General features: G+C 43.9%; 1 protein-coding gene across 5 annotated transcripts in view; it reads left to right on the plus strand.

Moving 5' to 3' along the window:
- The window catches only part of JCAD (junctional cadherin 5 associated), a 189,737-nt gene that overhangs the window by 153,935 nt on the left and 23,097 nt on the right, over nt 1-12,705 (plus strand). For 3 of the 5 annotated variants that reach the window (XM_033931454.1, XM_033931452.1, XM_033931451.1), the window contains exon 2: nt 8,786-9,129. In XM_033931454.1, coding sequence (XP_033787345.1) covers nt 8,849-9,129 — 281 coding nt within the window. In that variant the 5' untranslated portion in view covers nt 8,786-8,848. The remainder of the gene's footprint in view (nt 1-8,785; nt 9,130-12,705) is intronic. The other 2 variants (XM_033931455.1, XM_033931453.1) reach the window with 1 other exon arrangement.

Below are 12,705 nucleotides of genomic sequence, written 5' to 3' on the forward strand. Positions count from 1 at the left end.
TGCAACACTGACTGGGCTGGCTGATCACAAACAAGCGACTGCTGGGGACCAGTCGTTCACTGCTTTCCGACTGCATCTTCTGTTCTCTGCCTGCTGTCTGCCCCAACTTTCCAGCTTTCTGCCCCCTACTCTCCTACTCTCTCTGCTCCGACTCTGCCTTTTTCTCCTGCCACCCTGCTCTACCCTGAATCTCCTCTCCTGTTCCTTGCCCCGACTCTCTGCCTTTTTCTCCTGCCGCCCTACTCTGCCCTGAGTCTCCGCTCCTGTTCCTTGCCCCGACTCTCTGCCTTTTTCTCCTGCCGCCTTGCTCTGCCCTGAGTCTCCTCTCCTGTTTCTTGCCCCGACTCTCTGCCTTTTTCTCCTGCCGCCCTGCTCTGCCCCTGACTCTCCTGCTCTCTGCCCCAAGTGCTGCCCTTGCCTTCCCCCGCAGTGTGAGCCCGTGGTTTAAAACCACGAGCTTGCTGGGATAAGTAAAAGTAAAAAAAAAAAAAAATCGCTGCTTTTCAACGCATGCGCAGACCATCTACAGATAGTCTGCACATACGTCGGGATCACTACAGAGCGATCCTGGTGGCCAGTTGGGGGCGTGATTTCAATCACCCTCATTTGCATGAGGGCGATTCGTGGATCAGATCGGATCCCGATCGGATTGGATCTGTGCCCTTAGTGAATCTAGGCCAGGGGTGGGCAACTCCGGTCCTCGAGGGCTGGAATCCAGTCGGGTTTTCAGAATTTCCCCAATGAATATACATTGAAAGCAGTGCATGCAAATAGATCTCATGCATATTCATTGGGGAAATCCTGAAAACCCGACTGGATTCCGGCCCTTGAGGACCGGAGTTGCCCACCCCTAATCTCGGCCATAGTGGCTTTGCATTTAACACACCTTAACTTTAACTGTTAGCACATTTTAGGTGCAGAACTTAGCACACACTGGTAAACAGGCCCAGTATTAGAGTAAATTTACAAAAGATACTTAACTAGAAATGGTGCAGAAAAACCCAATCAGTTTTCAAATACAAGAATTTGCATATGTTATAGTTTAATTTACTATTTGTACACAGGTTGTATCCAATATATACAGTATATATGTCTAAAATAGATGATTTAATTTCAATCAATTACACTAATATTAGTGATACAAGTGCTGTGCCTAGATATATATGATATATGTGCTGTGCAAATAGCGAAACTTGAGTCGAAGAACCGGGTTTTGTTCATGTTCAGGTGTTTATAGCACACTGGATTTTTCACTAACAGTGGAAGCTGCACGGAGAAATCTGCCTCGTTTTCAGATGAGTAATACACTTATTGTTAGTATTTAAACATTGGCATTTTGGGACTAGCTGTTGTCATGATGGTCCTAGTCAGCTACCACTGCCCACAACGTTATTAGAGCACTTTGGTAAGCGGATCTGAGCACAGCACTTATATCACTAATATTAGTGTAATTGATTGAAATATATATTGAAAACAGCCCGTGTACAAACAGTAAATTGAATTACAAGCACAGGAAAGTTTAAACAATATACTCCATATTGTTTAGTTTCATATGTTATAGTTGACATAGTTAAGGACACTTATATGGTGTCATATAATGGCATAAAATGTGCATTAGCAGCATATGTATTACCTGCAGATAGTTTTGAAACTGAAATGTGCAGTCTTGGATATTTCACTGAGAATGGCCTAAAGTAAAAAAGCAATTTCTGGAAGCTAAAAGTCTCCTTAGCCAGATAGAACTGTTTTACATGAAATAACTCAATTTTACCATATTTAAGTCTTTGAAAACTGACCACAGCATGGTAAAGCATCTCCACTTACATGTTGTCTTTAAGTGAAATATTTCAATATTTCAATAACCCCCCCCCCCTCCCTTTTATAAAGCCGCGTTAGGCTTTTTTATCGCCGGCCACAGCAGTATTAGCTCTGACGCTCATAGAATTCCTATGAGCTTTGGAGCTAATACCGCCACGGCCAGTGATTAAAAACGCCTAAAGCAGCTTCTTAATAAGGGGGGTTAAATAGGTTTTAAGATATTTCGATTAATATAAAAATGACTAAGTCACTCATGCTTCCGGTGCATGTTGTAAATTCTATTCAAATGGTTTTTTTCCAGGGTGGGTTTTTTTCCCCCAAGTTTTAATTTTTCTTACTAGTATGTGCATATCAAGTGGTATTATTTAGGACTAGTGTTTAAGCCCGTTACATTAACGGGTGCTAGAATATAGCAGCATTTCCCACCCTTCCCTGTGCAACAGCAGCATTTCCTGGCCTTCCCTGTTCAGAAACAGCATTTCCCCCCCCCCCCCACACACACACACACTTCCCTGTGCAGAAGCAGCATTTCCCACCCTTTCCTGTGCAACAGCAGCATTTCCTGGCCTTCCCTGTCCAGAAACAGCATTTCTCCCCCCCCACACACACACACACTTCCCTGTGCAGAAGCAGCATTTCCCACCCTTCCCTGTGCAACAGCAGCATTTCCTGGCCTTCCCTGTCCAGAAACGGCATTCCCCTCCCCCCCACACACACACTTCCTGTGCAGAAACAGCATTTCCCACCCTACCCTGTGCAACAGCAGCATTCCCCCCCCCCCCACACACACACACTTCCCTGTGCAGAAGCAGCATTTACCACCCTTCCCTGTGCAACAGCCGCATTTCCTGGCCTTCCCTGTCCAGAAACAGCATTTCCCCCCCCACACACACACACTTGATATCTACACTTGACTACTGTAACGCTCTTCTTCTCAATATCACACAGAAAGAAAAAAGGAGATTACAACTAATACAAAATACAGCTATTAAATTAATATTTAACGCAAAAAAATATGACCACGTCACACCTTTGCTAATAGACGCTCACTGGCTTCCAATAAGTCATAGGATTACATACAAAATTATATTACTCATCTTTAAATCACTATTAACAAACGAACCTTTATTTATATCTAGATATTTAATCCCACATACTACACAACGACCACTACGCTCATCTGGACAAAATTTACTTACTGTTCCTTCTTTAAAAATTATTGGAACACGTAGATCGGACATGTTCACCGTTATGGGACCTCAATGGTGGAACGCCCTACCACATTATATAAGAATTGAAAAAGATATTTCTACATTTAAAAAATTATTAAAGACTTATTTATTCAAAGACGCTTTTAATAACTGAAATTCATACGTTTCTTGGATTTGTTTTTTTTATACAGTGGTGCCTCGCATAACGGACGCCTCGCACAGCGAACGCTGCGCACAACGAACTTCAGGTCTTGCTTCCCACAACGAACTTCGTTTCACACAACGAAGTCGCCCGAGCTGCATCCTTAACTGCCCTCTCTCCGCCTGGCTCCCTGTGCAGTGGCGCTACATATTTTAAACCCCCCTGCCGCTGCTGCTGCATATTTTTAAGCCTCTGCCGCCACCGCATATTTTTAAACCTCCCCCCGCCGCCACATATTTTTTTAAAAAAGCCACCACTGCTGCAACTTTAATCTCACCCGCTCACTCGTAACTGGTGGTCTAGCAAATTTCCCAGCCAGAAGCGCAGAGATCAAGAGCAAGCCTTCTGTGCTACTGCCTGGGCCTGCGCTGATCTCTGAATGGCTGCAGTCAGCTCTCGCGGGACTCACAAGAACTAACTGCAGCCAGCTCTCGCGGGACTCACAAGAACTAACTGCAGCCAGCTCTCGCGGGACTCACAAGAACTAACTGCAGCCATTCGGAGATCGGCATGGGCCCACACAGGCGTGCAGAGGAATTGCTCCTGATCTCTGCGCTTCTGGCCTGTACGCCACTGGCTGGGAAAGATGGGAGGAATTAAAAAAGGTACCGAGGGGGGATGATTAAAAAGGTACTGGGGAGTACCACAGTCACACATAGCAGGAATAGGGTTAGGGTAGTGCAACTAGGGCAACTGTCCACCCTGGTCAAAGAGAGCCGTAAGCCTCTGCCTGGACTTTGCAGTCCCCAGTTGTGTCTAACACCAGCTCTAACAAGATAAATTTATCTTTTTTTATGTCATCTTAGCATATTTTATGCTACAGAACGAATTATTTTTTTTAACATGTATTGTTATGGGAAAACGCGTTTCACATAACGAACTTTTCGCATAACAAACTTGCTCCTGGAACCAATTAAGTTCGTTGTGTGAGGCACCACTGTATATATAATGCTATGGTTTTAAACTTCCCCTCCTTTTGTATTTTCCATTATTTCTATAAAAACTTAAAAATTGTAACTTTTTACCTTTTCTCCTCCCGACTCATGTATGTATAATATGTATATTGTTAGTTTCGTTTTATTGCTTTTTATTGATTTTGTACATCGCTTAGTAATTTTAATAAGCGATTAATCAAATGCATTATTAAACTTGAAACACTTCCCTGTGCAGAAGCAGCATTTCCCGCCGCCCCCTTCCCAGCCGCCGCGTTTAAATTGAGAGAAAAGCGCTGCACCGCGCTACCGCTGGCTTCGGCGTCTTCTATCCACTGCAGCCAACCCTAGCGGAAACGGGAAGTAGTCAGAGAGGGTGGGCCGTAGTGGACAGAAGACGGCAAAGCCAGCGTTAGCGCGGTGCAGCGCTTTTCTCAATTTAAACGCGGGTGAGCCGGCGAGAAGGAGGAGGCTTTGGCGGTGGTGGTTTTGGCGGTGAGTGAGGGCGGGAGGGGGGAGTCGCCGGCTGTGCTTTCCCGATCTGGCCGCCGCATATGCACTCTGACCACGGACCTACGGATCACAGATCAGGGATCACAGATCACGCAGGTCATCTGAGTGCGCATGCGCGGCTAGCGTTTTATTATATAGTATGGTAAAAAAGTTTAAAAAACTGGAAAACTTTTTTTTTTTTTTTTTTTTAATTGTTGTTTAATGATTTCAACTATTGTGGCCTTAACTACTTTGTTGTAAAGAGCCCCTCTGTAGCCTTCTTCCCATCAGTCTGGCAGTTGAATGGTTAATTGTGTGTAAGGCGGAAACCGGGGTGATAGTCCCATATCCTCAGGAAGTAACATGTATTACCAGGATGATGTCACTGGCAAACAAAGCCAATGTGGCCTGGAAAAACAAACTGTGTGAGGCATTGTTGATCTTAGCTCAGATTAGAAACATTACACATGCAGGATTAATTGCCCTAATCAGAAGGGTCTGTCCCCAGAAAGAGAAAATACAACCAGAGACGCTGAGTAAATATAGTCTTGTTTCATCCTTCTCTTTTTGCATTCATCTTAAAAATGACTTTGCTGCCTCTGTGGTAGAGATTTCAATGTTATCTAGTCACAAAGCAAAACAAAAGGAACCAACAAAAACTGAGTAAAAATGCAAAGCAAAAACCCCAAAACAAAACTGAAGAGGAATGTACAAGGTGCAGGAATTTATTCAATAAAAAAATCATAAAAACATATATAGCAATAATAAAATGAATACGGCCAGACCCCTGAAGGCCAGGATTCCCATTCATGGGGCAGGCAATTTGTCCAAGAATACCTGGAGGTCCGTCGGTGTATCCAGTGTGATGGTTCCGTTGGAATGTTGGATCCGAACCATAGCAGGGTATTGCAGGGCAAACTTGATCCCGCGGAAGTGCAGCTGTGTACAGTACGGGGCCAGAGCCCTTCTGTGTGCGTGGGGACGGGGGTACTTATCTCCCAAAAAGTTTATTGCAGCCTTGACTAGCTATCCTGGGGGGTGCTTTCTAGGGCACCAATTTTGGTCCATGCCCTTGGAGGTTATACTTACTCAACTCCAAACTGTGATGATGCTCTTTCCTCTTGAGGCCTGGCATTTGTTGGTTGGTTTTTCTTTCTGCTCTTTACTGGTTGTCTCTGCATTGCCCCTCCGGACTTATTTAGATTGTGATAGTTTGCATTGTTGCTGGTTATTTTATACCATGCCTCTCTTTTCTTGTTACGGTTTTGGCTGCTTTATCAATAAAAAAAATTATTAAATAAATAAAATAAATATATTAACTACAATAATTATATCGATAAACTGGTCCTAATATTCATGTGGAAGGGACCTGATACGGTCTATGTTTCGAAAAACACTTCTTCCTCAGGGGCCCGAATGTTGGTACATATAGTATTAGAAAACCAGATTGGATTAAATAAACAAAATCAAATTGAATAGGCGTAAAAATCTCCTGTATCTTAGACACGAATATTAGGACCAGTTTTTTGATATAATTATTGCAGTTAATGTATTCATGTTATATATGTTTTTATGATTTTTTATTGATTTTATTGAATAAATTCCTGCACCTTGTACATTCCCCTGCAGTTTTCTTTTGGGTTTTTTTTATCTAGTCACAAAGGCCATTTATTAAAAGACAAATTTAAATCCAGCCTAAAAACTATGCTTCTTGAAGATGCTTTTGCAGTGCAACCGTCCTTTTAAGGATGTTCTCTCTTAACCAAATCAAGTTTCAAGTTGATTAGCATTTTATGTACCGCCTATCAAGGTTATCTAAGCGGTTTTTACAATCAGGTACTCAAGCATTTTCCCTATCTGTCCCGGTGGGCTCACAATCCATCTAACGTATCTGGAGCTATGGAGGATTAAGTGACTTGCCCAGGGTCACAAGGAGCAGCGCGGGGTTTGAACCCACAACCCCAGGGTGCTGAGGCTGAGGCTTTTTTCTGGCCAGCCTTTCTGCTCAAGAAAAAACTGCAGTGTCCACCCTACCTTTTGTTTTTTCCATTTTTGTTCTTTCTTTTCAAAAATATTGTAGTTTTTCCCCCTCCTTTTTGTGCCAGGATATTTGTCTATTTTAAAGTTTAGGGTTTTTTTTTTGTTGTTTGTTTGTTTGTTTGTTTTTTAAACTTTGATGTTATTTTAATATTTGTCATTTTGTTATTTTGTCTTAATTGTTTTTACCCTACTCAAATGTATTATGAATGTAAGCCGCTTTGAAATTTTGAAAAGGCGGGTTAACAAAATTTAAAGAAATATTTTTTTCACTCAGAGAATAGTTAAGCTCTGGAACGTATTGCCAGAGGTTGTGGTAAGAGCAGATAACGTAGTTGGTTTTAAAAAGAGTTTGTCTTTTTTTTTTTTTTTTTGGCCATTTTCAAAAATAAAAACGTCCACATGAAAAATGCACAAAAGCATGTTTTGCAGATGTACCCAATTACCTTGTCTGATGGTGGCAGAGGAATCCCCATCAGCTGAGCTGGTTTTGGGGATTCCTGCTGGCCCAGCTGATGGGGATGTCCCCTGCCAGGATCAGCTGAGCCGCAGAGCCTTACACCCTGTCAATTTCCTGGAGGAACATAAGAATAGCCTTACTAGCTCAGACCAAAGGTCCATCAAGCCCAGTAGCCCGTTCTCATGGTGGCCAATCTGGGTCACAAGTATCTGGCCAAAACCCATAGAGTAGCAACATTCCATGCTACTGATCCAGGACAAAAAATGGCTTGCCCTATGTCTTTCTCAATAACAGACTATGGACTTTTCCTCCAGGTTTTAAAATTTAGATTCCAGGAGGAAAAGTCCATAGTCTGTTATTGAGAAAGACATAGGGCAAGCCATTTTTTGTCCTGGATCAGTAGCATGTAATGTTGCTACTCTATGGGTTTTGGCCAGGTACTTGTGACCTAGATTGGCCACCATGAGAATGGGCTACTGGGCTTGATGGACCTTTGGTCTGAGCTAGTAAGGCTATTCTTATGTTCCTCCAGGAAATTGTCAGGGTGTAAGGCTCTGCGGCTCAGCTGATCCTGGCAGGGGACATCCCCATCAGCTGGGCTAGCAGGAATCCCCAAAATCAGCTCAGCTGATGGGGATTCCTCTGCCACCATCAGACAAGGTAGTTGGGTACATCTGTAAAACTTGCTTTTGTGCATTTTTCATGTGGACGTTTTTATTTTTGAAAATGGCCAAAAAAAAAAAAAAGATAGACGTCCTAAGGACCAGAACTTATACATTGGTCATTTTCAAAAATAAAAGATAGACGTCTGGCAGTTTTGAAAATGGACAATTTTTCTGCTGGTTTTGTGGATGTCTTGCCCAAAACATCCAACCTCAGACTTAGATGTCCTCATGAAAATGCCCCTCCAAGCGTTTACATGTATAAGTCCAAAACAGAACAACAGGAATTCTATGAACGTTGGAGCATTTAGCGCTCCGGACCATGGTAGAAACCTCTACCACGGCTTAATAAAAGGGAAGGGGGTGGTAAATAAGATAATACTTTTTTCAGCTACAGTGGCAAAATAATGCTCAGAATTTAGGAAGTTGGTTTGGTTGGGCTAAGGAACTTTTCAGCAGAAAACCCACAAAATATTTTATGAAAAGTAGTTTATTAAATAAAATAATATATAACATCACCTGCATGTTGCCAATGCCAGTCAAAATGGTGTCAGGTCAAAAGCGCGCCGGGACAAAGGCACGTGCAGACAATTGAGCGCAGCGCGGAAGTGCGTGCCGCAGAAAATTACTGTTTTTAGGGCTCCGATGGGGTGTGTGTGGGGGGGAACACCCCCAGTTTACTTAATAGAAATCGCGCCACGTTGTGGGGGCGTTGTGGGGGTTTGGGGGGTTGTAACCCCCCACATTTTACTGAAAACTTCACTTTTTCCCGGCGCGATCTCTATTAAGTAAACTGGGGGGGCTCCCCAACAACCCCCCCCCGTCAGAGCCCCTAAAAACTGTAATTTTCTTCAGCGCGCACCTCCATCTTGCGCTCAGTTGTCGGTGCGCGCCTTTGTCTTTCGCGGGGTTGTCTATGAACCGTCAAAAGTATTTCATTTCTGAGTCTAATCTAGTGCTTTCTTTTTCAGCAGTGTAAGATGCAGCTATAGAGATGTTTCATCTGGCATGGCTGTGAGTGAAAAGGGGGCAACATGTTCAGCGTGGAAGACCTCCTCCTTTCTCATGGATACAAATTGTCAGAAAATGTCACTTCATCCTCTGAGAACAAATATAATACATTTCAGCAAGAAGGCGAAGAGGCTGGATCTGGTCCTGAAACGCTGAATGGGTACGAGACAGACTCTGGCAAGAAGCCACCGGCAAAAGGTTACTTCCGTGAGAACGAAGCAAGTCTCGGGAGCCGGCAGATCACAGTAGGCAGTTACCACAGAGATCAGAAAGATCTGGGGAATTTTGAAACTTCAGATGGCAGGTGAGTTTTTGTAGCCGTTCCTTTTTATCCATTTCTTCTGTCTTCTGTGGCTAGTGTTGACAAAGTCCAGGCTGAATGGTTACCTACTATTGTGTGGTTAAGCATCTTTCATAATTCAAATGGAAGAGTGAACATCAATTATATGAAGAAAAACACTATAATACTTGAGGTAAACATTTTCTCCCAAACATATCTGGTTTTGGCCTCTAGTTGTAGCTTATTTTGTTACAGCAAATAAATAGGGTTTTGTTTTCCTCTTCCAAAAATAAAGTCTGTGTTTCTTCTCACAAATATAGGTTAAAGGGGTAATTATATAAGACATTTTCCACTTGTAAACGGTTCCTGGGGGATGTATTTTGGATGGACTTGGAGTTAAAAAAATATGAGCAGAATCCATGTAGGAAATTGCTCCTGCGTCAGAGCAAGGACATGTGTGTGAAATGGGGGATTATTCCAGGAGCCCGTTTTATAAAAGCACCTTTTTTCAAGTTTTTATACGTATCCTGCTATAAACATCCCCTCGATATGTGTTCATTCTGGGACTTTGGTGATATAAGAACATAAGCATTGCTTCTGCTGGGTCAGACCAGGGGTCCATCGTGCCCAGCAGTCCGCTCCCGCGGCAGCCCTCCAGGTCCATGACCTGAAAGCGTTCCCTACCTAACCTAAAATGTCCATACCCTATTCGCTCAATGTCCTGTAAGGTAAACCTCTATCTGTACCCTGTTATCCCCTTCGCTTCCAGGAAGTCATCCAGTCCCTTTTTGAACCCCAGAATTGTACTCTGTCTTATCACCTCTCCGGGAAGCGCGTTCCAGGTGTCTACCACCCGTTGAGTGAAGAAGAACTTCCTTGCATTCGTTATGAATCTGTCTCCTCTCAGTTTTTCTGAATGACCTCTTGTTTTAGTTGTCCCTGCTAGTCTAAAGAATCTGTCCCTCTCCACCTTCTCTCTGCCTTTCATGATTTTATAAGTCTGTATCATGTCCCCTCTCAGTCTCCGCTTTTCCAGGGTAAAGAGCCCCAGCCTGTCCAACCGTTCGGCATATGAAAGGTTCTCCAAACCCTTTATCATCCTCATTGCTCTCCTCTAGACCCTCTCGAGTATTGCCATGTCCTTCTTGAGGTATGGTGACCAGTATTGGACGCAGTATTCCAGATGTGGGCGCACCATTGCTCGATACAGTGGCAGGATAACTTCCTTCGTTCTGGTAGTGATACCTTTTTTGATAATGCCCAACATTCTGCTCGCTTTTTTTGAGGCCGCTGCACATTGCGCCGCCGGCTTCATTGTGTTATCCACCAATACCCCCAGATCTTTTTCTTGGCTGCCTTCCCCGAGTACCCTCCCTCCCATCGTATAGCTGTACATGGAGTTCCCCTTCCCTATGTGCAAGACCTTACATTTCTCCACATTGAAGCTCATCTGCCATTTTTTTGCCCACTCACTCAGTTTGTTCAGGTTGCTCTGCAGTTCTTTGCATTCCTCAACAGTTCTGACCCTGCTGGAGAGTTTTGTGTCATCCGCGAACTTGATAACTTCGTACTTCGTCCCTGTTTCTAGATCATTAATAAATATATTGTATAATTCATGTTTTTATGAAAGTCATTGCTTTCTGCAGAGCTGGATGCCGGGCAGTTTTTCATGGCTTCATATGCAACACATATGAGAAGAGGTGTTTGAGGTTTGGTAGAAATAACAGAAAAAAAAGTACAATATTCAAAAGGGTTTAACTGGGAAGGAGAGGCTCATACCCAGTTAAACCTCAGTGAGCTGGCCATCTGCCAAGAATCAGTTGCACTTCACTGGGCAGTACCAATGAATACTGCCTGTGATCACCCAGGTGAAGGAGACTTGCTGAAACACGCAGAAAGGTGTTGATCTGCAGGCAGATAGCACAGCAAACAGAAAAAAATGCAAACCAATGGACATAAATTGTTTGTGCCTGTTGGTTTGCTGGTTTTTTTTCTGTTTGATGAGTGGGACTTACTGCAGGAGGAGTTCAGGGTGGCTAGGCCCAGCAGTTGAGGCTGGTGCTTGGGTCAACATTGGGGGGTAATATTCCTCTTCCTCCTCCCCTTCATCACCCTCCAGGGCAAACATGTCACTCAAGGGGGGTCCTCCTCCTGCTCATTGGCTACAATTTGCCCCTGGAGTGGCACCGCCCAGACTCTGGGGTCCACCTCTATCTCCTCTCCTGGTCTCCTGCCCTGTCTCTGTTCCTCCTCTGGAATGGTGAGCTGCTCCTGGGGCCACTAGGGTATAGCAAGCTGTGACTAGGGTGTGGTGGACTGCTCCTGGACCACCCCCTGCTGCTCCTCAAGTTGGCTTGTGTATGTGAAAGGTTTACCATTTGGATCACAACATGATGGGTTGCATCATGGTGCACCTGAGGTGAGGGTCAGGAAGCAGGGATGGGGATAGATGTGCAGCCTTGTTTTGAGAGCAGGGGAACAGGTTTGGGGGGGGGCACCAATGAGATGACATAGCATGGAACCCAGAAGAATGGCTTGATTGGAATTTAAGAGTGGGATTCTTAGGTTTGCGGACAAGAATGTGTGGGGGGACTCATGCTAGCTGTTGAGGAGCAGAGTGGTGGGCTGGCTGCACATGAGGCCCTAACTGATGGAGGGCAGGGGATAGGGGATATGTAGACATAGGTTTGTGGTTTATTAAAACTTGCTATACTGCATAGGCCTAAGGCATAGATCTCAGAGGTATACAAACTAAAAACAAAATAAGAAATTGAAAGGAACTACAATAATGATAGGACAGAAGACATTCATTCCAAACTAATCGGTGAAGGTAAAGAACTGTTCTGAAGCATAGAAGGGAGATGGTAAAGCCAAGAGGGTAGGAAAAAAATAGTAGGGTATAGAAAAACAGTGACGATTTAGAACAGGCAAACTTAAGTTGGGTCTGGGATGACTTTATAAACATCTGTACACAAAGCCAATGAAACAACATGTGTGATGAAGCGAGGCAAGATTCCAGCAGAGACTTTCTGGGAGAAAAGCATGTTCTATCTCTCCCCTGTGAGTAACAGCATGGATGAGACCCTCGAATCCTGGCACCGCACAGTCACGACAATCTTAGACAAGATAGCTCCTCTTAAGACCATAGTCCCCAAGTGGAAAAAAAGGTCATGGTTCTCGAACAAACTACTTATTTTAAGAACCAAAGACAGGAGACTAGAAAGGGCTTGAAGAAGAACTAGACACAGGACTGACACATCCAATGGAGAAGAAAATAAAACAATACCAACAGGCCACATCTGAGGCCAAAAAGGCATACTATGAGAACCTCTTAAGCCAATCACAAAACTCCACTTTAAGCCTCTTCAAGATTTTTGACTCCTTGACCGCAATGCAGGCCATCTGTGGTGGCTCAGCCTCAAATCAACTAGATGCAATGCAGTTGGCACACTACAGTACTCCCCGCCCCAATTCCAGGAACCCCCTGCGAATTAAAAAAAAACGTCAATGCGGTTTTTTGCCTGTCAAAAGACAGGAGAGGGCAGCTAGAGCACCAGCGGGTGAAGAAAATCACCCGTGGTCATCACCGACCACCTCCTC

Source organism: Geotrypetes seraphini, chromosome 2 (genome assembly GCF_902459505.1).
Source record: "Geotrypetes seraphini chromosome 2, aGeoSer1.1, whole genome shotgun sequence".
NCBI classification, from domain to species: Eukaryota; Metazoa; Chordata; class Amphibia; order Gymnophiona; family Dermophiidae; genus Geotrypetes; species Geotrypetes seraphini.